Source organism: Bos taurus, chromosome 6 (genome assembly GCF_002263795.3).
Source record: "Bos taurus isolate L1 Dominette 01449 registration number 42190680 breed Hereford chromosome 6, ARS-UCD2.0, whole genome shotgun sequence".
Taxonomy (NCBI): Eukaryota; Metazoa; Chordata; class Mammalia; order Artiodactyla; family Bovidae; genus Bos; species Bos taurus.
The window spans coordinates 67711170-67732128 of record NC_037333.1 but is presented as its reverse complement, the minus strand read 5'-3'; the positions used below and the strand labels follow the sequence as shown (position 1 = coordinate 67732128).

At 44.5% G+C, this 20959-nt stretch overlaps 2 protein-coding genes across 8 annotated transcripts in view; one reads left to right on the top strand and one right to left on the bottom strand.

Annotated features, from left to right (window-relative positions):
• DCUN1D4 (defective in cullin neddylation 1 domain containing 4) overlaps positions 1-20959 on the bottom strand; it is an 81941-nt gene that overhangs the window by 56740 nt on the left and 4242 nt on the right. For 2 of the 7 annotated variants that reach the window (NM_001434825.1, XM_015471618.3), the window contains exon 1: positions 14421-14564. The exons of 3 other annotated variants lie outside the window; for them this stretch is intronic. In NM_001434825.1, the coding sequence (NP_001421754.1) occupies positions 14421-14445 (25 nt within the window). In that variant the 5' untranslated portion in view covers positions 14446-14564. Of the gene's footprint in view, positions 1-3326; positions 3514-13951; positions 14120-14420; positions 14565-20959 lie in introns of those variants that run through there. 2 more of the 7 variants (XM_015471619.3, XM_059887595.1) reach the window with 2 other exon arrangements.
• Positions 13499-20822, top strand: LOC101905687 (uncharacterized). Its single transcript, XM_059887762.1, has 2 exons — positions 13499-15182; positions 15263-20822. The coding sequence occupies exon 1, from the start codon at positions 13655-13657 to the stop codon at positions 14600-14602; it is 948 nt and encodes a 315-aa protein (XP_059743745.1). The 5' UTR covers positions 13499-13654; the 3' UTR covers positions 14603-15182; positions 15263-20822.

Sequence of the window (20959 nt, the reverse complement as noted above, 5' to 3'; positions counted from 1 at the left end):
TCATTTTTCCCCTCACCGCTACATCATCAGGCAACCACTAACCCTACAGTTTGCCTTTATACATTTTCTATCAATAGAATCATAAGATATGAGGTCCTTTGTGACCCAGACATTATATTTTATATATATTTACATCTTTATCCTTTGTCACACTCCCTGAAGCCCAAGCTCCATGATGACAGGCATTTTCTTTAGCTTTGTTCACCACTTTATCCCAATACCTAGAAAAGTACAAGCTGTCTATGGGGTTGCACTGAAGCGACTTAGCAGCAGCAGCAGCACATGACCAATAAAAGGGGGGAAAATGTTTGTAAAGTACCCACTGGGGACTTCCCTGGTGGTCAAGACTCTGAGCTTCCAATGCAGAGGATCTGGATTGGATCCCAGGGCAGGGAACTAAATCCTGAAAGCTACAACTAAGACCCAGTGCAGCCAAATAAATAAATAAACTTAAAAAAAAAAAAAAAAAAGTAGCCACTGGATTGAGCAATGTGCAAGTTACTCTATAACTGTGGTGAAGAATGAAATGAGGCATGGTTGGAGCAAGAAGTGAGGGATCAGTCTATCATCGGGCATAAACAACTTGTTGCAGAAGTTGGGCCATGAAGAGAAAGGAGAAACGCACAAAGGACAGAGTGGGTATTGAGTTTGGGCTTAACAATGAGGAGACTGGAGACATTTAAAATGCTGAGATTCAACTTGCTTCATACCCTAGAAGGTCACAGAAGCCAGAGCGCATAGAGTGGGTCAGATTACAAGTCAGGGTGGATCTATAATATGAGCACAAATATACGTAGCATATGTGATTTTAAAAAATTACAAAATGCACTTTAAGTTTAAAAATTCATTAAAAACCAGTTTTACTTCAAAATGACTTAAAATACAAAGTCTACCATAAAATGAAGTCTACTTTTGACCCTGTAAACAGTAGTGTTTTCAACTGGTATTCTAGAACCAACTTACGCTTCTGCACACCAACTGATAAGTCATTGAGCTATGTGAGACAGCACAAGTACGTGTCTCACCTGTAAAACCTATTTTCACATTTGAGGCCAAATTATTAAAACACACAGATCTGAAATGAGTTTTCCACACCGCAAAACTAGGAAAAACCAAAAGCCAGGTTTGTGGGTCAGCTTCATACCACACACTTGTCTAACTTGTTAGAAACAGGAATCTCTTGGTCTAACAGCACCTGCCTCATGAGAACACTGTGAGGATCAAACGAGCCCCTGCTGCAGTGTGCCCAGCACAGTGCGCGGCACAGAGCGGCCGCCACCTGAGTGGGGCTCTGTGTCACTCAGTGTCACTTGCATGCTGAGCAGGGTGGCCTGTATGGGGGAGGGCTGGCCGCAGCCTTGGCACCCTCCCTGCCATAGCCCAAACCAAACCCCGTGTACACACTGAGCCGCTGAACACTGATCCAGAGGCTGCGCATCAGAATCACCTGGGGAGTCTGAACAACTGCCACTGCTGGGGCCCCATCCAGGCCAAACAAAAATAGGAGTGGACTTGTCAGAGCTTCTCAAGCAGCCCAGGCGACTCTACACGCAACCAGAGAGGAGCGTACATCCCCACCCTCTCTTCAATCCCCAATCCACATCCAGTTCACAATCTCAGCCAGGCCAGAGGGGAGTCCAACCCATTCACGGCAACCCCCGCAGCATGAAGACAAGATCAAGATCCAAGCTGTTCAAGGTCAAAAATCTAGGTGCAAACTGAAAGGAACCAAGGGGCAGTGAGGAGGAAGGCATGAACATCACTCTCCTCATCAATAAATACTTGTTATTTACAAGACACAAAGTTAGGAACGTGAGCGTGGAAAGGAGGAAACTGACAAGGTGGGACCAGGTCATCGTGGGTGACTCGGACCTTTCACTGAACACAAGATCCGAAGCTAAGGCCATCCAAGCACACCACCGCTTCTGGCTTTTTCCTCCTAACTCTCACAGGACCCAAAAAAAGTGGCCGGGAGGTGAAGCCCCGATCCAGGACAGGTGGCGTGCCACCCAGCACCTGTCACCAACCGCACAGCCTGCGCCTGCTGGTGCCACCATCTTAAAGGAGCTAGCCAGACTGGCTGCTCTCCCACCTTGACAAGATACAAAGGGCCCTAGACTCACTGGCTTCACCCCACCCTACCCACTGAAGAACACAGATCCATTTCATCTCACTGATGTTAGAAGAGGCCCGATTTGGGGTAAAGAGTACAGCTCTGGCCTCGGAAAGCCCCGGGTTAGAGTCCCTGCTCTGCAGTGTCCTAGCTGAAGGACGTTCCTGTTACCCAGCCTCACTAAATCAATCACCAGGCCCCTCCTCACCAGGCTCTTAGGGTGTGTGCCAAGCACTCAGCACAGCACTGGCCCATACTGTGAACCAACAAAGGTTCATTATTTTAATCCCTATTATTATTATTCAACATGGAAAAGATTAAGGCAGACAGAACCCAGAAGATCAAAAAGACAGGGCAGAAGAATGACAAGGGGACAGGTCTTTAACACTCTCACGTCAATAGCCAGCTCTCTGGACTTGAATGTTCAACACTCCTCCTCAAGCTTCCTGTTTAATTAAGAACAAATAATCTGTGGTCTAATTTTGGGAATGGAATCTGTAGAAAGAGATCTTAAAGGGGAAAAAGACTTAAACTCCTCAACTACAGAAAAAGATAAGAAATCAGTTCAAAGATGTTACACAAAAACAACATTAGTAGCTCTATAAGTTTTCTGGCTTTTCGGCAATGATGTTAGGTATCTCCTATATTCAAAAAGTATATGCTTAAAAGGTACTTAATACAAATGTCTGTTTAAAATAAAACCTTTAAGACTAAAAATTACTATTTCATTAGTGACAAGAAAAAGTATGGAAATACTCTTCTTTGCCATAATCAGTTGCCCAGCTAGAATGCATTTTTAAATAAATGACTAGTTTCATTGTGAAATGGCAATAATGAAAGAGGAGGAGTGGGAAAGAAGGAATTCATCCCAGACCCCGTTGGGATCCATTCCAAGAAGAAAAGAACCAAATGCAAAACAAAGATAATCATAATAGGCTCTGCCATCAGCATTCATAAGCCAATGACAAAACACAGAATTCCAGTATACCTGCCAGGTTACCAAAGGATTAAATGAAATGCACAAATAAAATAATAGTATTTCAGAGTATTCTTGCCTGGAAAATCCCATGGACAGAGGAGCATGGCGGGCTACAGTCCATTGGGTCCCAAAAAGTCGGACGCAACTAAGCACACACATTATTTCATAGGCAGTCGCAGGCACCTCAACACCAGTGTCAGAATGCCTGAGTTAGCATCTCAACTCACCACTTACCAGCTGTGTGACCTTCAGAAGGTCACATTCTGTACCTCAGCTTCCTCATCTGTAAAATGGGGATGATAATAGTACATTCATATTCCTACTTTCAAGGGCCGGAGTGAGGATTAAATGAATGAATGCAGGCAAGGCAACTGAAACAGCCTATGATTAATCACTGTGTATAAACATGTTGTCAGTCCCTCTCCTCCCCTGCACACCCCCCCCCCCCCCCCCGCTTTCTTCCTCCTTTCTCCCTGCATCCTACATCTTCTGATTTCTCTCTTACCACTCACCTCCTTTCCACTCCCTGGAGCCTCTTTCTAGCCCTCTCCATGTGGCTCCTGCCCACCCCTCCACCTGATTCCCCTTAGCTCTGGCTTACCCAACTCTTTGCTACTGCCAGGCTGCTCCCTCTACTTGGAAAGCACCCTTCCACCTCACCCCTGGAGGCACACACCCATCTTTTCCTTCACATAATAGAACTTCAAAAGCTAAGCTTACACAATAATAGGTAACCCTTCCCTGAAGGACTTCCCTGGTGACTCAGATGGTAAAGGAATCTGCCTTCAATCCAAGTGACCAGGGTTCAGTTCCTGGGTCTGGAAGATCCCCTGGAGAAGGGAATGGCAACCCACTCCAATAATCTTGCCTGGAGAACTCTATGGACACAGGACCCTGGCAGGCTACACAGTCCACAGGGTCACAAAGATTCGGACACGACTGATCGACTAACACGTCACTTCACTTCCCTGAAGTCTAATTTGAATGACTACCTATTTGTTTCCAAGCATGCTGGGCATCCATCTAACCTTCCCTGTCCCATATTTCAACTGTCCAGGACTTCTCTGCCTCGACCACTAAGCACTGGAAGGAAGCTCCTTAAACACAAGGGCCAGGCTCAGCTGTCTTTGTCGCAGTAGCACCTGGCTACAGGAAAAACCTCAAAGGTTTGGTGAGTGACCAAGTGAGGCAATGCCTCATTTGCCTGTTTTGTTTCTTATGACCTCTTTTCCTCAACACGGTCTCCTTTCATTTATTTATTTGGCTGCTTTGGGTCTTAGCTGAGTCACACGGGATCTTAAATTGTGGCATGTCAGCTCTTGTTCCCTGACCAGGGATAGGACCTGGGCCCCCTGCACTGGAAGAGCAGAGTCTTAGCCACTGGACCACTAGGGAAGTCCCTCAAGGGCCTCTTTTTAAAGCCTAATAAGAAAACTGTCATTACACAGTAATCATTAGCAACAAAAACAGAAAAGTGCCAAGCATTTCTCTAAACATTTTGTGTTCTATCTAATTTAATTCTCAGGATCACTCCTGATCTTGCCTCCTACTCTTCCTCTCTGCCCAACCCCCAGCTCCACTCCAAGCACACTGCCTGTTTGCCATTCCTCAAACACAGGTCTGCTCCCCTCCTGGGAGTCTCTGAATTTGCATTCCCTCTCCCTAGAATGTCCCCTTCACCTCCTTCAGGCCTTCCCTGCCCAAGCCATGTAAACTACAACATCCTCTGCTCTCGTTCCCCTCCCCTGCACACATGGGGCACGGGTGTGCTCCCCTTTCCTGCTTGGTTCTTCTCTAATGAACTGCTCACCATGGAACACACTTTCCCATGCTGGAATGAAAACTTCATGCCAGATGAAGAATGGGGCCTAGTACACAGTAGGTGTTCAATAAACACCACTGACTGAACAATTCCAAACCCCACAGTAGGTGGCTTTATGCATGAGGAACCTGAAGCTTACACAGAGTAGCTGAGTAATTTATCCACATTCACACAGCTAACAGGGACAGAACCCAGATATTCTGACTCTAGGGCCCACACTTAACTACTATGCTTCCCTGCCTCCCAACCTGACGCAGAAAACAAATCATCTCATCCAAGGAACTAATCCTAGAACTATATGCCTTTGGTCCACAGAAAAGCCATCCACCAGAAAAATCTGTCAAGGGAACAAGTCAACTAATTCAAGTCAGTTCTATGTGTAAAGTATTAATTGTCAGATTTATAGTTTATGCAGCACTGTTAGTTTTCTTTTGGATTTAATAGTTCAGTAAGAAGAGATTATTATATCTTTTTACACTGTAATATCCTCACAAACAGCAAAATGACAAATCATCAAATAACATGGAGGAGGCCTAAGCTGATATATATTAAAAGCCAAAAATTGTGGAAAGTACAGAAGTACAGACTGCAAGGGAATACAAGGGTATTTTGAGGGGTAACAAAAACATTCTATATCTTAATTATTGTGGTGGTTACACACACACACGTATTTATCAAACGAGTACAATTTATAGAATTAATTACATTCAATAGTGTAACTAAAGTGTAAAGTCTTTAGTGTAAAGTCAACTAAAAAGCATATTAGATATGATTTTTGGCTAAACAAAATAAATATTCTACCAGTATTATTTCCACACCTAATACTCTCAACAATTTGGGAGTGGGGGAGAGGACACAGATGTGATTAAGAGAAGATAGCAGTAAAGAGCTCTACACAGTGAGATCAGTGGGGTGACTGAATGCCTCAGAGTCCTGCATGACCACTGACAAAGGCAGCTCCTACCACAAACACTGCCTCAGTACCCTCTTCAGTCTTTTGGATCACCTCAAGTCAGGGCTCTTGGACTCTGAACAGAGTCCAGGCAGGGTGGAAAGGCAGATCACTGCTCTTCTCCACATCGGCCTCTGCCATGTATCGACCAGTGATAGGTCTGGATGTTGAATTTGTCAGAATTCTTAGTTGCAAGCATCACAAACCAACTAGCTAACTTAAACAGAACAGCAATTCTTCTTTTCTAAGGTTATTAGATAGTTCCCACAATCTCCAGGAAAACCAGAGGCCCAATCATACCAGCTGCACAACCAAAACATCTAAGGGCAGAGTGCACCACTGACATAACCTGGACCTGCCTTCAGTTTCAGAATCACACTCTGGTGTGGGTGTGTCTGGGCAGCTCTGCTTTGACAGTTAGAATTCCCCAATCAGAGGAAGAACCAGGGCCCCAGAGACTGGCAAAGGCCATCACAGATATAAAGGGATGACACCCCATCTTTGCAAATACTACTGACATAGACAGCAAGTAATGAAAGGTTTTCAAAAATATTCACAAGGAAAACAATCCTCAAAGATGGAAATAAAATGAATCATACTCAGAGGTACTGTGATTTGGGGAGGGTGGGGGTCTTTCAACGCATTATTTAACGTTTAATGGTGGCTCAGGTGATAAAGAATTCGCCTGTGATGCAGGAGACACAAGTTCAATCCCTGGGTTGGGAAGATACCCTGGAGAAGGAAATGGCAACTCACACCAGTATTCGTGCCTGGAAAATCCCATGGACAGAGGAGCCTGGTGGGCTACAGTCCATGGGGGTCACAAAGAGTCAGACATGACTTAGCGGATAAACCACCACCAGCACCTGTACGTTATTTAATAGTTTCAAAAACTACAAAGCCTACCTTCCTAGATTGAAAATAACTCATTAACAGCATCTTCGGATTAAAACAAAAACAATTCAAATCTAAAACAGCAAATACTTTGTCTACCAGAATACTGGACATGATAGAGAAAAGACCCTTAGATCTGAACAGTCATACAACAGTTGTTAAAATATATGATTCTATTTAAAATGCACTTCAGCATTTTTTTCTATTTGAAACATAAGCCAAAAATTGGAGCCTCTTTTATAGCCACCAACATAATAGCCTCTCTTATAGCCACCAAGGGTCCATCTCATCAAAGCTATGGTTTTCCCAGTAGTCATGTACGGACGTGAAAGTTGGACTGTAAAGAAAGCTGAGTACTGAAGAAATGATGCTTTTGAACTGCGGTGTTGCAGAAGACTCTTGAGGGTCCCTTGGACTACAGGGAGATCCAACCAGTCCATCCTAAAGGAAATCGGTCCTGAATATTCATTGGAAAGACTGATGCTGAAGCTGAAACTCCAATACTTTGCCCACCTGATGAGAAGAACTGACTCACTGGAAAAGACCCTGATGCTGGGAAAGACTGAAGGCAGGAGGAGACAGGGATGACAGAGGATGAGATGTTTGGATGACATCACTGACTTGATGGACAGGAGTTTGAGTTGGTGATGGACAGGGAAGCCTGGCGTGCTGCAGTCCATGCGTTTGCAAAGAGTTGGACACGAATGAGCGATTGAACTGAACTGATAGCCACCACTATTTTTTTAGTACTTTTTTTTGTTTGTTTTGTTTTTATTTTTTGTGGCTGCACAGCATGCAGGATCTTAGTTTCCAAATCAGGGATCAAACTTGTGCTTCCTGCAGTAGAAGTGTGGTGTTTTAACCGCTGAACCACCAGGGAATTCCCAGCCACTGCCGCTGCTAAGTTGCTTCAGTCGTGTCCAACTCTGTGCGACCCCATAGACGGAAGCCCACCAGGCTTCCCCATCCCTGGGATTCTCCAGGCAAGAACACTGGAGTGGGTTGCCATTTCCTTCTCCAATGCACGAAAGTGAAAAGTGAAAGTGAAGTCGCTCAGTCATTCCCGACTCTTAGCGACCCCATGGACTGCAGCCTACCAGGCTCCTCTGTCCATGGATTTTCCAGGCAAAAGTACTGGAGCGGGGTGCCATTGCCTTCTCCGATTCCCAGCCACAAATAACTTTAAATGTATGTTCTGCTTAAAAGAGTAATTCTCGAGAGGTACCTCTGCTAACCTGAATCTCAGAATAAAAAAAAAGAATATGCTATGAAAGGCTACTAACTGTAATTTAAGCTGGTCACCTAAACAGAGATGTCAGTATTAATGTCAGAGCCTCAGAAAACTCACCTCCAACTAACACAATTTACTTTCTAAATAAAGAAAGACTTTGGTGAGCTTAATGTATTCTTAACATTAAAAAAAAAAAACAAAAAACCCTTAGGACCAGACGCTGTTCATAAAACAAAATAGGAAGGGAGACAGACACTTCCAGGCCCTTTACCATCAGACCTGCCAAGCCCTGCCCAAGCCTTCCCCACCGCGGCCTATTACACACCAGGTCAGAAGTGGACACAAGTACTGTTACATGCACACTCTTGTCCCTCAGCACATCACCGGCGCGCTACTCCCTTCTGGAGAACCTCTCCATGCCACAGACATTCTTCAAAACTGATATCTGCATGTATTTAAAAATACATATTATTTAATTTGGTTTGCATAGGACAACTCTGTCCAAAAAAAGGGCAGAGAATGAATAAGTGAAAATTCGTATTCCTGGAAGAAAAACCTAAAGATAACAAAAGACATCTCAGAAGCAGAATTGCAGGAGGAAGCATTAAAATCTTTCAGATAATTCACTACCTGCTCAAGAGCTGACCATCTAAGTTCAGTTCATTACATATTTGAGGTCCTAAGCAATGCAATGCACTGGACCACAGCATGGATACTAAGGCAGAGTTCCAGATCTCAAGAGAGAGTTATCGTCTAACTGGAAAAGGGACAAGTAAGTAAACACACAGCTACTGTTAATAAGAAAACTGAGAATAAAAGTCAACAGTCCTTGGAGATTCAGTGGAGGGAAGGAGTCTGCTAGAGTGGGAACAAGGAACAATTAAGAGAAGCGGCACTGAGGGCCGAGGGAGGAGAAGGGTTCAGGGGAAAGAAACCGAGCTTAAAATATAGAACCAGTTCAACCCCAGCTTCTGAGACATCTGTAAGCAACTGGGAGCTTTGAGGTTTTGGGGTAGAGGGGTCATAAGGACAAAGATATTCAACTGATGATGAAGAGGATAAATAGGAGGCTGAGCCTGGCAAAAATATTACTTGCTAGTTATTATAAGAAAGGATGGCTCAGACCTAGGGTGATGGCAATCAGTATGGAACAGAGAGTACAGGCATAGGAAGAGATGCAAGCTTGCACTTGCTACCAACCAAGAAAAGAGAGGATGAGCAACGTCTAAGCTTCCAGCCTGGGTTATTAAATGAACTGCAGTTTCATTCACCAAATGAAAAAAGTGAACTGGTCTTGTTTTCATCTTTATTTTGGCCACTAGGAAGCTCAGAGCCAAAATACATGGCCCATTTCTAACATACAGCAAGCATTTATGTGTAGCTTGTAAATCTGTATTTTCTTTCTCTTGACAGAATTTTATTTAAAGTTACCTCTAATTATTTTAGAATTTGGCAGAAAATATATCAACAGTTAAAATTATTGAGACCAAGTCAAAGACAGTTGGACACAGTAGCTGATTCAGGGATATAACTATAGGCTATAGGCTGCCAACTCATAGCATTCTCCTCACCCTTCTTCAGCCCTAGGGAAGTCTGGAATCCACAACAGAAGCTAAAAATGCCAGACTTTCACCTTCTCCACCTCCCTTACAACTAGTAGTGGCATGACGCCAATTCTACCCAATGAAACTAAAGGGAAAGTCTCCAAGGTGACCTTCCAGAAAAGATTCCTCTCTGCAAGGGAGGAAACTATAAGGAAATACGCTGCTTTCACCCTATTCTTACATAGGCATGATGTCTGGTGCTACAGCAACCACATTGCGAACATGAGGCAATGAGCCTACAGCTCCTGATAAACCAAAATACTAAAAATAAAGGAAAAAAGTATACAAAGAGCCTAGATTCTTAAAAGACATACTGAGACTCTGTACCAGCCTTAGAACCATCCATCTCTAAATTCTTGCTACCGAACAAAAATAAGCTCTATTACTTAAGCCACTTTTGATGGAGTATTTATTTGCCAGAGGCATCCTAAATCATACAACAAAAGTTATCAGGAGGTCAGTTTCTGAAACTATGATTTTTTTACACTGCTGACTACACAAGACTATTACTATTGAGATGAGAGCAAGGCAAACACATATAATAGGAAAAAAGCAATAAATAAGAGCTTCTAGGAGCAGTTAAAGAGAAATGGATATAACATTAAAGAACATTTGAAAAAATGTGATCAAGTGTTAACAGGGGTACTTCTTGGGAGCAAGAAGAGAAGAAGAAAAAACAAAAGTACAGAAATTCTCAGAAGTGCAAATGTGAGCTCAGTCGTGTCCTACTCTTTGCAACCCCATGGACTGTGGCCCACCAGGCTCCTCTGTCCATGGGATTTTTCTGACAAGAATACTGGAGAGGGTTACCATTTTCTCTTCCAAGGGAGAAAATGAGGGGGTCTTTCTTTTCTGGCAATGTTACTGGTAAAACAACCTAAAAATTTTCCCACTATAGATTTTTCTCTACTTATGATGGGGTTATGCCCTGAGTAAACCCACTATCTAACTGAGAATATCCTATGTCGAAAATACATTTAATAAACCTAACCTACAGATAACAGCTTAGGCTAGCCCATCCTAAACATGCTCAGAACTCTTATGTTAACACACAGCTGGGCAAAATTATCTCACTTCAAGCCTATTTTATAACAAAATATTGACTATCTCAGGTAATTTTTTTTTTTTTTTTTGGCTATGCTATGTGGCATGCGCGATCTTAGTGCCCCCACCAGGGATAGGATCAGTGCTCTCAGCATTGGGAGTGCAGAGTTTTAACTGCTGGACTGCCAGGGAAGTCCCCTCAGGTAATTTACTGAAACTGTACTGAAAGTGAAAAACAGGATTGCTGTCTGGGTACAAAACGGTTGCAAATGTACTGGTTGTTTACCCTCCTGATTACGTGTCTGACTGGGAGTTGCCGAGGTCGCCATTCAAGCGTCAGGAGAATATAATACCATGCATCACTAACCTGAGAAAAGATCAAAATCCAAAATGCAAGGTACAGTTTTTATCAAATGCAGATTGATTGAACACCGCTGTAAAGTCAAACCATTCTTAAGTTGGAACCATCTGCTTAAAACAGTTGCAAAAGTTCTGGGAAAAGTTTAAGAAACATCTGTTTAAATGCATAACTAAGCTCAAAAGAAAATAAAACCTCCCCAAAGGCCAAAAATCAAAGAGGAACCTAAAAACCATAGCAGAAAGTGCTACGATAATAACGTATAGGAACCTGGGGTTTGAGTGCTGGGGAAGAGACAGCGTCATGTGTATCTATAGGGCACCTGCCCTTTGGGATGAAATTGAAAAAAGAGAAAAGGGAACAAAATGACTGGCCTAATATTTTCTTTAAAAACACCACCTTAAAGACAGTTACAGCTCTGGTTTTCAACCTCATACACCTCACCCTTTACAAGAGCAAATTTCATGACACATGCACTATTAAAAAAAAAAAAGGAAAACATAACCAGGTTAAATATTTACATATAACAAAGGAGTTCCTGGATATGTCACCATAAGCTTAAGAAAAATATAAAACAGATATAAATCTTTTCCTGATAAAATCACACACTGCCCAATTTTTCAGCCATTATGAAATGAACCTTATGAGTTCATTGAGTCAAGCACTCAAGTTCAATATATTTTTAACCATACTAGATTGTTTCCAAATCTTTGGACTTCTTGGTAAAATTTTTATCATCGGGGTCATCACAATAATCTTCTAGTGACCATGCTACCAATGGTTTCATAATACTTTATACATCACATTAAAAAACTCTGTCATTTCTGAGCTAACCTGAAAGCCCTCCACATTACACGTTTTGGAGTCGTCATTGCATATAAATGGTAAAGGGAACTGGCAAAGGATGTGATGTCTGCAGTCTACAGGCTGAAAGGATGGTTTCTAATACTAAAGAAAAACACATGAAAACCTAAGGTTCTCTCCACCGAGTTTACCCTCCTCTAGTCTCATTTGCTTTCCATGCTTCTTTGAAAACCGTAGACATCAAATATTCCCTTTGCTCATCCTGACATTTTCACACTGGCTTAAATAAATGAGATCATTTTCATCGCAATTCCATTAAGCCACCTCCAGCTCTCAATTGGTGGCACAGTGGTAAACAATACGCCTGCCATTGCAGGAGACGCAAGAGACCTGAGTTCGATCCCTGGGTCAGGAAGATCCTTTGGCGTATAAGTGGCAACCCACTCGAGTATTCTTGCCTGGGAAATCCCATGGACAGAGGAGTCTGGCGGATTATAGTCTACAGGATCACCAATTAATCAGACAGAACTGAAGAGACTAAGCACGCACACGTACATGCACACACACTAAATTCAAGACCATCTTTTCCCCAAAAGTCCCCTTATTCTTTGGCAATCCAAACGGCCCAACAACTGCAAACACAATTCATACTATCTTCACAACATTTTTATGTGTCTCCACCGCATTCTTAGATTTAACTAAGACGGAACCTTTTAACCTGGTGTTTATACACACAGGAAGTCACAAATACACACTATTCTAAACGCTGCTTTAAATTGCGTCGCATCTTCAATGTTTTTCACAACCTATGTACTAAATGGTTCAAGACGAAGCGTTTATTCTACAAGTAAGGGTACCAAATGCAAGTGGGAAATATTCAACTTGGAGATAAAGAACCCAAGTGTGAAAGGACTGCGCTTGGCTTGGTTCTCGCCCACCCGCTGACACGGGGAGAAGGTCCCAGGGAACATGAACGCCTCCCTGGAGTGCGCTAGGGTCCGCGGGGAATAAAGCACGAGTTAGCGGAGCTGGGAGGCTCCGAGGGGCGCGCTGCATTCTGGGACTCGTTTCCACAGTTTCCCACGTGCACCCAACCCAACCGCGGTCCGGACTACAAGTCCCAGAATTCCGCAGGACCGCCTTTCCCCTTCACACCCGGCGACTGGTGCCAGACCCTAAAGGAAACCCCTAAAGCGCCCTCTCCGCAAGGCTGGAAGAGGTCGCGCCCCGCGGGCGCTGCGCTGGGTTTGTGGTCCGGCCCTCCCGGCAGGGAAGCGGATCCCGAAGCACCAGCCTCCACACCTGACGATCAGAAATTAGACAACTGCGTCACAGACTGCCAAATCCTCGGACCGTCAGGGACCCCCCCCCCGCCGCCCCGCCCCTAGACTCCAGGGCCCGACCCCTCCAGCACCCACAGCGGAAAACCCGCAGCCTGCTTCCCTGCCCCGCCTCCCAGTCCCGCAGCCATAGCCCGCGCCAGCGTTGACCTCGCTTCCCGCCGATCAGGGGTAACCGCGGCAAGCGCCAACCTCAGGGCACCTCCCCCGCCCCCTCCACCCCAGCCCCGCCCCCCCTTATACTCCGAAGCTCAAGGCTCCCCTTCAAGGGACCCAGCCTTAATCCAGGGAAGGATACATCTCCCCCAAACACATAGTCCGACACCTTCCCCCCCCCTCCCCGAGCCCCGCGCGGACAGAATCTGGACAAGACAGTGTTCCCCCTGCCCCGGCCCCTCCCAACCTCTCTTCCCTCACAACTAGCTCTTCACCCCCACAGCACCTCCTCTAACCCTGCCCCCATCCTGTCACCCCAAACCACCTTCTGCCTCTCCTCTCACTCCCAATTTCCTTATGTTCCCAACACCTGCTCCATCCTATTACCCCAACGTCGGCCCCCTCTCACCACCCCCAGTTCTATCCCTCCACGTTTCCTATGGCCCTCCTGCTCGCCGGACTCCCCAACTATCCCATCACACCCCAATCCCTCCCACCATCTCGCTTTCCCATTACATCAGCCCTCATCTCCTTGCCTGCCCTCCTGCCCCGCACGGCCGCTGCCCCCAATCCTCCACCCCATTGTTCCCCCCCACCCCCGCCATCCAGCCCTTCTTCCCATTGTCCCCGCCCCCGCGCTCCCCTAGCACTCACCCGCCTTTCTCACGGAGCCGCCCGCACCGCTCAGCCCCTAGGAAATCCTCACCCCTGCGCCCCGCTCGCTTGCTCGCTCCCTCTCTCCCTCCCCCCGTCGGTGCCAACCCCCAACCCTGCTCGCTAGCGCCCGCCGCCGCCTCCACCTCCATTCACCCGGGACACTCTGGTCCCGGCCCTTCATCGCACGTCCCGCCCCCCCTTCCCCCAACACTGAAATGGAGCCAGTCCCCACCCCCCTCACCTCCGCCCTCCCCCGGCAGGCCGGCCCCTTCCCCCCACGCCCGCCCCCGCCCCGCGCCGCCCGCAGCGTCACCGCCCGCCCCGGCCCCGGGAGGGGAAGGGGTGGCTCCCGGGCAGGGGATCCCGGCGCGTTTCGGGACAGGAGGCGCGGGGCGGGGACTGCGGGAGATGAGCGGAGAGTATTGGCAGCCACCCGCTCCCAGCCGGCTGGTTCTCTGTTACTCACTGACAGCGGCGGCATCCGAGTGCATTTTCGGGCAGCTCACACCGCTCTCGCCGCCCAAGCTCCCGCGCTCGCCTCGCGGTCCCCCCACCGGCTCGCCGCACCTCGGCTGGGAGCTGAGGACCCGCCGCCGGGCACTCTCGGCCCGCCCACCTCGCCTCCTCCATTGGCTGAACTTCGGCTGAGGGGCCGCCCACCCGCGTCTCTCATTTGACAAAAAGAGTGCGGAGAGAGCTGGTCTGGAGCTGGCAAAGAGGCCCCGCCCCCTGAAGTCCAATATGATTGGCCCCGGCGGCTCGTCCCCGTACCGCCCCTGGCGGGGGCCATGCTTCCGAATAACAGGTTGGACCTGGCCGCTGTCACTCAGCCCCGGGGGTCCAAAAGCGCGTGTAGGGGCGAGGCTGGGGAATTGGTCCACCTTGACCCTGGAGCCCCGCCCTCTGGTGGGCGGGACTGGTGGAGCTGTAGACCAACCAAGAAAGATAGGTCGGCGTCTGAAACAAAGCAAGCGAAGTGTTTCCCAAAGAACTGAGAAGGGGAAGAGCTGTTGGTGCGGCTTGTTCCCGCTGCACTGAGTAGGGGAACTAGCTCTTCTCCGCTGACTCGACGCGTCGGAGTCTCCTGCTTGTCTCTCACGCCTCCGAGCGGCTCTCTACGGGAGCCCAGTCCGCGACGAAGTTGGACTGTGACTTCGCTTGCTGGCTGTTTCCTGCAGCTAGAGACTGGTCAAGAATCGCCGCGTCTTTATTTCCAGCAAACCCTCTGGTGAGGAACAAATTCTTTCTTGCACAACAAGTCACAACAATCCATTCTGTCCTCATTTTCGAAATGCGCTTCTTTTCCAGCGACAACACATTTCCTCCTCCTTCGTCACAAATGGGCTGTTCTAAAGGCTTCGACTGCTCCATGTCGGTGATACACATTTGTGTGCCCGCAGACCACATGCAGAAAACCAACGGCCACTCTCTGAGCTTCGGGCTCAGGCTAACACCTGAGCAAGTCCAGGGCTCAGGTCACCAGCCCTCGAAAGACAGTAAGCGTCAGCTAAGCGAACCTAAGTCAATGACGGCAAGAAGCGGTCCGAAAAACTGTTGTTTGGCTGTTATTTGGCAGAGGAAGGAGTTAGTTTAGATGACTTCTTCTGATCCTTGAGTTTCCTCAGTCAAGAATTCTCACCATTTTCCAGAGTTCCGACGAGTTTTTCGCAAGGCTTTCAAACCAACTCATCATACTCACCATGTTATTGTAGCGGAATAATATTTTGAGATATTAGTGGAGGACCGCCTCTCCTATCCCTGCCACAGCACACAAACACCATTTCCCTGTGTGCAGAAGCCTTGCCCCATCCTGCAGCTAGGCCATTCCACCCTCCCGCCTTAGAGAATGGATGACACTAAAAACAGCTGGTAACCAATGAGTCGTTTGGTTTTAGACTTATACAGCCAAAGCTTTTGAGTTTCAGGGTTCTGAAATTTATGTTTCAAATCAGGGCATAAATATTAAGGCCAAAAACAGCCTATTTGAAAGAACAAGATGAAACCAGTTCCTCCGTCCCACACCACTCCCCTTGTAATATACTCCATCTTTCTTAATCCCTAATGTCTCATTTTGTATCTATTATGCTTCTATCATTCAAATACTTATGAATCACTCCATCTAATAATAGATTCTCAGAATTGAACCTGAATTTATCCACTTCAGGTTCAATTCAGACAAGACAAGAATCTCATCTCTTCATTGGTGACCTTTAACCTAACAGAGCATCAGCTGGGCCCTGCAGAAATGGATAGTTACCTCTGGACTCTGAAATGAGGCATCCTTTTGGGGCAGATCTAATTGTACAAACGTCTGTCCTTAGCCTGAGCAGAGAAACTGCTCCTGCATTCTTTATACCATTTGTGTTTTCAACTTATTCTACACATCTAAGAAGTACTTATAGTTCATCCAAGTTTATAATATTTTGAATATGTGATATTTGTATGGCTTTTTACTGCTTATCATGGTACTTCAAGGGCCGAGACACATGTTTTTTTGCACAAAAATGGACTTGTTATTTGACACCTCTAAATTAAAATAAGACCAAAATTAATTTGTTGTAGATAGTCATTTGCTATATCGATTTATTTGCAGCCAACTATATAATAATGTATTGATATATTAATATTAATCTACATGAGGCACCTGCCAGCTGCTTTGCCCCAACACCCAACATTGTCCTATGGCACATAAAAATGTACAGAATATACAGCCTTTGTTGTATACAGCCTTTCAGTTGGGTCCGTATGATTATTTTTAAAGAAAAAAAACAGATCTAGAGAGTAATTTACACAGATGTTTATAGTGAGTCAGCTGTAGCCTGAGGATTGGGAGGCAAGCTCACAGTCTGCTAAGCCTCTCTGGCCCACAAGTCTTATGAATAATAAAACAGATATAATGAAGTGACTGCATAGTGAAAGTGTTAGTTGCTTAGTCGTGTCCTAATCTTTGCGACCCCAGGGACTGTAGCCTGCTGGACTCCTCTGTCTGTGGGATTCTCCAGGCAAGAATACTGGAGTAGGTAGCCATTCCCTTCTCCAGGGGATCTTCCCGGCCCAGGGATCGAACCCAGGTCTCAATCGTTGCAAGCCGACTCTTTGCTATCTGAGCCACCAGGGAAGCTCAAGTGACTGCATACTATTCTGTATATATCACCCTGTCATTTTAACAATCCCCAAGATTATAAACCTTTGAGGGTAGAAAGCTTGTTTTTAATCTTTATGTCCCCAGCACCAACTACAGTGCATTCAGAGTAGGCACTAATTAACTCTTCCTCAGAGTGAACTGCACATTGATGGTAAGGTGTAATTTTAGATGTGGAAGGAACCCTGCAGATGATCAAATCCAACTTCCTCATTTAAGAATATGAGGCTTGAGGTCCAAAAGAATTAAACGTAAAGTCATTCAGCTAGTTAATAGCATTAAACTCAAGTATCCCAACTCCTAAACCAGGTCTTTTACTAAATCACACTGTCTAATAGCAAATCTTCAAATTCCAAAGATGGAAAGTTATGTCTACTTCAAATTCTGTACTTCAGAGTTAGAATATTGCCTTCTTTTTTATGAAGTTCCGTAAGGAATTTTTTAAATATATAATACATTTCCACTTTTTCTCATTGGTAGCGTTCCCAAATGACTCAATTCCTGTGGGGATGTTTACTGAGATAATAATGTTATTCTGTGCATTTATATTCATGTCCTTGGAGAACCACAGTCTTGGGACTATGGTGGGTAGAGGTATTTAGGAATGTAGTCTCTGCCATTTTGCTTCATCCAATTACTGCTTTAAGGTAATATTAAAGCAAGTTACTTTTTTTCAAATGATAATTTAATTGGAATTTTTCTATTTGTTGTACAACATTAATTTTAATCAGCTTCTTTACCGTCTGAGCCACCAGGGAAGTCTCCTTAATTTAAATAATTTTTTTTAATACCTTAAGCCTAGGTTGAAATTTAGTATGGAAAAGTCAAGTGAGAAAGAACAACAATCCTCTGTAATAAAATTTCAAAACTTCTCCCCAAATTCCACTATAGCATGCTTTTCTTGCATTTAGGGTTGGGGTTACAGAATGGAAAATAGCGTAGTCCTCAAGACTGAAATACAGTTGGGCCTGCTCAGACAAATAAGGCCATAGTAACTTGCCACTGATAAGTAATGGTGCCCCTGAGAAGTCAAACTCCCTATGTTGTCGTGTTCCTGTGCTGGGGGCGGGTACATGCCCTCCTACCTGAGAGGTTTATTTACAAGAATATAATAATATGGATATGAATGTGATTTTCAAAAATAGTGTATGAAACCTGGCCTCTTTCTAGAGTATCTAGCCACTCCAGCTGCCTTTGTAGATATGTATTATGAAATGTTAGTCAGAAAGATTATTTCCAGGTTACTACAGCTTTCTTATCTATTTGATCCTTTTGATCTTATTTCAAAAGCATCTGTCTACTTCATGCTATGTCATTAATGAGGTTATTTATCCAGAGTAGCTAATGAGGTTCTGCTGAATGTAATAAATACTCTGACTGAGCACACACTCACGCTATATCAGTAAGAGAGGAAAGCCTCTTCAGCCTACTGGAATTAACCTTCTAACCACTGAGGCCTGTGTTATTGGGAACCAGTTTCAGCTCTTAATTTAATTACGTATGTCAGAGTAAGATCCATTGCTTTTCACTTATATACATAGAACAGTTTTGCAAATAGCAATTTTCCAGATGCTACTAGGATAATAAAAATGTTGGTTTCATTTTTCAAACCTGCATCATAGTCAGGTCCCAGTGATCAGGTTGTTAAAGGAAAAAGCATAGAAGTAGATATTTTCCTCATTGGCCAGAAAGGACAGCCTCTCCTCAAAACTGGGAGTAATTGACAAGCCAAAAATACAGCATCATTTGCCTTCTGTCTTACTTTACTACACTTTTCCCTTCTTCAGCTTCCTTTTCCCCTGCCTCTCTTACACTGGAGGTCAGAACACTGGAGGATATTAAACACAAGCAAGCAACAGTGACTACAGATTACTTCATAAAATTGATATGCTCTGGTCATGTGGGCTTATAGTGTACATTCAAGAGCCTTCCATTTTTTCATCAGCCTCCACTGGGGCTATATCATGTCTCCCAATATACAAAAACACTTAGCAGATGGAACTTTCTGGAACCACCTCTACATTGGACATTATTTAGCCTCCAGAGCACTTATGCCATCTTTTGCTGAAGTAGAATTTAGGCTTTCTGCAGCCAGATTGCCTGGACTAAAATTCTGTTGGTTGCTTACCTGCAAAATAGTGAAAATAGTAAAACCTTCCTCATAGCAATGTTGTAAGGATTACATGAATGAGTAAATACAAGTAAGCACTTAAATGTACCTGGCATAGAATAATGTTCAATAAACATTAGCTGCTGTGATCAGTGTGACACTCTCCAGGACTCAACACATTCTAGAATAAACTTTTCCCCCTTCATGTCCAGCTTTTCATCCCAAGCTTGTTTTTCGTCTAATCTAGTCTCTAACTCCACAGTCACTATTTTCTATTAGCTGGGCTTCCTTCTTCCCTTCTAGAGTTCACGGCGAAACATATAGTTAGTATTCAAGAACATCCTTCACTAGGACCTAGGACATGCCACCGGTGTGAAATTAGTTTGAACTGACATGTGAGACTTCATACAGTAGAGATAAAAAGTGAGTACCCAACATCAATGTCCACTGTTCAAATTCTTTAAAAACTTGTGTAATGAAAATTGATTGATACTGGAAGTTCAAATGGATATAGGAAATTCCTGTGGCTATAGAAAGATGGTATACCCCAAAGGAGTAAACAGATCGTCATCAGTTACAGGGGATTCTGCCTGAATAGAGACACATGTTATGTTCCATAATGAATAATTTCTCTTACTCATACTTTGATGTACTACTACCTTTTCCTGAGAGCCACAGGAACTGGTATAAAACAGTTTAAATCTTCTGTACTAGAAGGCAGGGCTTCCCTGGTGGCTCAGACGCTAAAGAATCTGCTTGCAATGCAGGAGACCCAGGTTCGATCCCTAGGTCAGGAAGCTCCCCTGGAGAAGGGAATGGCAACCCACTCCAGTATTCTTGCCTGGAGAATCCCATGGGCAGAGGAGCCTGGCGAACTACTGTCCATGGGGTCGCAAAAAGTCAGACACGACTGAGCGGCATGCTAGAGGCAAAGGCAAAATGTCTTTAAGTGTTGCCGTTGGGCCAGCCTGAATTATGAGTTAAACCCTACCTACCACTTAAACTCTTGAACAGTTCCTTCAACTATAAAAATGGGACTAATACCTTCAAGGGAGAAGCAAGGACTAATATATAAAAGCATTTTATAAAAGTCAGAGGGAAACACGAATGAATGAGCACCAATTATGTGATGGGATCACATATTTCCATATGAACCTGATGCAGTCTTATGAGATGCAGTTGGATAATTGTTATGCTTGGGACTATTTCAAGTAAAAATGAGTCTGTATTTTTGAATTCTAGAAGAGCCTGGTTTCTTTATGAAGCAGCCATCTTAGGCTTCTCTCAGAAAAGCTAAGAATTTTTCAATTACACTGAGATTTGACATCGGTATTTCAGTTTTTAGTTTCATTTAGCACTAAATTTTTTGCCTGTCCTCAATGTAGAGACAATTTCATTTATTTTTAAAAACTATTTCTAACCTGCAAGATTTCTTGACATGTGACAATTAGGGTAGCATTAATAAGCCTTTTTTTTAAACTAATCTTTTCTCCAGCCCAACTGTAAGATGCTTAAAACGACTCCTTTCTATTTTATCCAGAGCCTTTTATTTTATGGAAATCATACCTGTCTGGGGATTTAACAGAATATTTGAATAAAAATGTATTCATTCATTACCACAAGTTCTTCTCTGAATTGGGTGTTTTCACCTTAATCGCATTGAGCTAATCAAGTCCTAATGAGGTCGCATTAAATTCAATCTCAGAAGGTATAATTTTCCAATAGAATCTAAACAATGGATGACCTTTAGAGT

Coding starts and splice junctions, on each gene's coding strand:
- LOC101905687 (XM_059887762.1), top strand. CDS start 13,655: ATGTTCCCAACACCTGCTCCATCCTATTACCCCAACGTCGGCCCCCTC.